The sequence below is a fragment of the Pinus tabuliformis genome, chromosome 4_1 (genome assembly GCF_031772625.1).
Source record: "Pinus tabuliformis cultivar Carrire ecotype Pingquan chromosome 4_1, CPIR1, whole genome shotgun sequence".
In the NCBI taxonomy this organism is placed as follows: Eukaryota; Viridiplantae; Streptophyta; class Pinopsida; order Pinales; family Pinaceae; genus Pinus; species Pinus tabuliformis.
This window is the reverse complement of record NC_142303.1, coordinates 505,582,649-505,586,418: the sequence shown is the minus strand read 5'-3', so window position 1 is coordinate 505,586,418 and position 3,770 is coordinate 505,582,649. Positions and strand designations below refer to the sequence as shown.

Sequence of the window (3,770 nt, the reverse complement as noted above, 5' to 3'; positions counted from 1 at the left end):
TCAGAACCGGTGAAAAAACCCGGTTAGCACCCTCACTTGCCCAGAATTTAGACCTAACCGGTCAAAACCGGCCGGTTTTTTGCTAACCGGCCGGTTCCGTCCTAAACCGGCCGGTTTAGGGACAGGCCGCCGGTAAAGGTAAAAAGCGGACGGTTTTTTGCAGCTGAGGGCGGTTTAGGGTTTTTGGGGGTGAGGGAAAGGGATTTTCCCTCCAAAAAGACCCTCACAATTGCTATAAGACACCCCTCTCACCCTCATTTGTCTCACACAACTGATTTGGAGTGTTTGTGAGTGTTTGTGAGTTTGTTTGTGAGCTTGGAGAGTGTGGAGTTTTTGCTGAAGTAGTCATCTTGGAGTTGGAGTTGGAGCTATTTTGGAGATAGTGTGTAGCTGTCAGTGGAGTTGCCATCATCAAGAGGAGGCTAAGGGAGCTACTTTGCATTTCCAGGTAAGGATTTGCACTTGATAATTCCTCATTTGGGTCTGCTGTCCATGAATTAATTTTTTTGTGCTATAAACTTCTCATTTCAATGATCTATCATCTATGCTAAGCCTATGAACTCTCTAGCTCTATGCTATCAAATTTTTTAGCTTGCATGTGCATTTTTTTTCCTACATTTATCATTGGTTTTCCATGTTCCTTAGCTGCAATTTTTTTTTTAAATGGCAGATTTATTTGCAAATTGTTATTATTTCAAGCAAACATGGCTCCAAAAGGAAAGGACAGTGCATGGGCTCATTGTGATGTAGTTGAGGGAAAAATGATATGCAAATTATGCCATAAATCTATTGGAGGTGGGGGTATTCTTAGGTTGAAACAACACTTGGCTGGGGTAAGAGGCCAAGTAAAGCCATGTGATGCACCAAATGCACTGTTAGGTCCTATTAGGGCAGAATACATTGCCAAGCTTGAAAAATTTTATGAGGATAAGGCTAGGGAGAAGGCCATCCAAGATGAAATTGCAAGGAAGAGGGAATTATTAGAAGCCATGAAAGAGAGTGGGTATGATGATTCTGAGATTCAAGACTCCACTTCTATCCCTTCCACCAATGACCCCTTTCACTATGTTCATCCTTCTGTTGGAGTTGGCCAACCATCAAGAGGACCAAAGAGACCAAACATCCAAAGTTATTTCTCATCTTCTGCCACCATTGCTTCTTCTAAATCTAATCCCACTTCCTCCCAGCCAAGTTCTCAACCCACTTTGGATCAGCATTGGAAAAAACAATGCAAAGAAACTTCTCACCAATACATTGCTAGATGGTGGTATGATTCAGATATCCCATTTAATGCTGCTCGCTCACCTTATTACCAAGCTATGTGGGACTCTGTTATAGCTGCAGGAAAGGGCTTCAAAGGCCCTAGTATGCATGACTTGAGGGGAGCTCTTTTGCAAAAAGAGATATCTTCCATTGATGAGTATTTGACTGAGTTTAGAGAGTCATGGGTCAAAACAGGTTGTTCCATTATGTCAGATGGATGGACCGATGGAAAGAACCGCACTATCATTAATTTCCTTGTTTCTTGCCCTCAAGGAACCATGTTTTTGAAATCAGTTGATGCATCTGATAGGGTAAAGGATGCAAGCCTTCTATTTGAGCTTTTGGATAACATTATTCAGGAAGTTGGGGAGCAGCATGTTGTGCAGGTCATCACTGATAATGCCTCAAACTATGTTCTTGCTGGAAAGATGCTTGAGGCCAAATATAAGACCATATTTTGGACTCCATGTGCTGCACATTGCATAGACCTCATGCTTGAGGATATAGGCAAGGTGGAGTGGGTAAAAAACACTGTAGAGCATGCCAAGTGCATTACAAAATACATTTACAACCACTCATGGGTATTGAGCCTAATGAGGAAACACACTGGAGGCAAAGAGCTTGTTAGGCCTGCAATTACGAGATTTGCAACTCACTTCCTCACGTTGCAATGTCTCAATGGTCAACATAGAAACTTGCAGAAAATATTTTCCTCTGATGAATGGTCTGAATCTCGGTGGGCTCGTAGACCAGATGGAAAAGACACCAAAAAGAAAGTGTTAGACACTTATTTTTGGAAAAGGTCTGTAGAGCTTGTGAAAATTACCGAGCCCCTTGTTAAGGTGCTAAGGTTGGTGGATGGGGAAAGATTGGCCATGGGCTACATTTATGAAGCTATGGATCAGGCAAAGGAGCAGATACGGGCAGCTTACAATGACAGGTTAGCTAAATATGGCCGTATATGGGAGATCATTGATAACAGATGGAACAATCAACTCCATCGTCCTATACATGCAGCCGGGTATTTTTTGAACCCAAGGTATCACTATAAAAATCGGCTAGGAGATCAGCATGATGGGGAGGTCAGAGCTGGATTGATTGATTGCTTGGAGCGCATGGTCCCTAACCATGTAGACCAGTTGGATATACATAGACAGCTTACTATTTTCAATCAAGCAAGTGGTACTTTTGGCAAAAACTTGGCAAAGATGGCAAGAGATGTGGACCAACCAGGTAAGCAATTCCAATTTCCATTTTGTTTTTCATTTCAAGTTAAAATTGTTTACGTTCTTTACAATTCAAATTATAAACTAAGTTACTAATTATTGTCTTTTTCTTTGCAGCACATTGGTGGGAGTCATTTGGTGGCCAGTGTCCTCAATTGCAAAGGTTTGCAATTAGAGTCCTCAGTCAAACTTGCAGTGCTTCAGGTTGTGAGCGCAATTGGTCTGTTTTTGAGCGCATACACACGAAGAAGAGAAACCGTTTGGAACAAAAACGGTTAAATGATCTTGTTTTTGTGCAATACAACCTTCGACTGAGGAGGAACCAAATGATGAGCAAATCACCTGATCTAGATCCCATTGTGTTGGACGATATTGATCCAACATCAGAATGGGTGGAGGAGACTGAAGATCCTGTGTTTGAGGCTGATTTTGATATCGACATGGCTTTAGCGGAGGATGAGGCAGATTATGTGGCGGCATCAGAACCAGGATCAGTAGCGGCATCAAGGAAAGGCAAGGAACCAATGGAAGGCACTAGTCGTGCAGGTCGACAAACTCGTGCTTCCACTAGGTCCACTTCTATTGTCATTGGTGGCCGTGGCATTGATACTGATGTTGCAGATGAGGCAGAGGCATCCTCAGACTCTGAACCAGATGATGTCTATGTAGCTCCTGATGATGATCATGTGTCTAGTAGTGGTGATGATCTTGATGATTGATCATGTGTACACTGTAGACTTGTAGTAGGCCAATGGCCTCATAGCTTGCAGCATGGTTTTTGGACTTTATAGGCCATTTAGAGCCTCATTTCTTATGTATTTTGCTATTTTGTCGATGATATGTATTGCACTCGGTGCCATTTTGATATATTCACCTTTGCATGGTATATAAATGAGCAAACTTTGCATATTTTGTCTCTATTGGCTTGGAATCATGGTTTTACATCTTAAAAATAGTTTTTTTTCATTAAAAATTAATTATTTAATGTATTTTTTAAAAACCGGTTCGTTTAGACCAAACCAGTCCCGGTTAGACCGGTTCCGGTCGGTAAACCGGTTAGCTAGGTGGACCGGTTCGGTCACCGGTTCCGGTTTTAAAAACACTGCTTCGTACAGCACTTCGGAGGAGGAAGCGTACGCTTCCGGAAAAGCGTTTAGAAAATCGTTTTTTTTTTCAATTTTTTTTTTTGGGGGGGTGGGTCCACCTTGGGTTAGGGTGACGAATGAAGGCAAAAAAAAAATATAAATATAGCAGATGCTCCCTCATGGTAATGTTAAATTC

The 3,770-nt window shown here is 41.9% G+C and overlaps 1 protein-coding gene across 1 annotated transcript; it reads left to right on the top strand.

The window, feature by feature from the left end:
• The first annotated feature begins 1,984 nt into the window (after positions 1-1,984).
• LOC149176761 (uncharacterized) lies at positions 1,985-3,486 on the top strand. The gene is made up of 2 exons (XM_089423180.1): positions 1,985-2,496; positions 2,607-3,486. Exons 1-2 carry the CDS (start codon positions 2,139-2,141, stop codon positions 3,206-3,208), a joined length of 960 nt encoding a protein of 319 aa, XP_089279306.1. The 5' UTR covers positions 1,985-2,138; the 3' UTR covers positions 3,209-3,486.
• Positions 3,487-3,770: the final 284 nt, after the last annotated feature.

What these genes read in the sequence shown, in the direction of transcription:
- LOC149176761 (XM_089423180.1), top strand. Translation starts at nt 2,139, where the DNA reads ATGGGCTACATTTATGAAGCTATGGATCAGGCAAAGGAGCAGATACGG. An exon ending in AAGAGATGTGGACCAACCAG is followed by an intron (nt 2,497 to 2,606) that starts GTAAGCAATTCC and finishes TTTTCTTTGCAG; the next exon opens with CACATTGGTGGGAGTCATTT.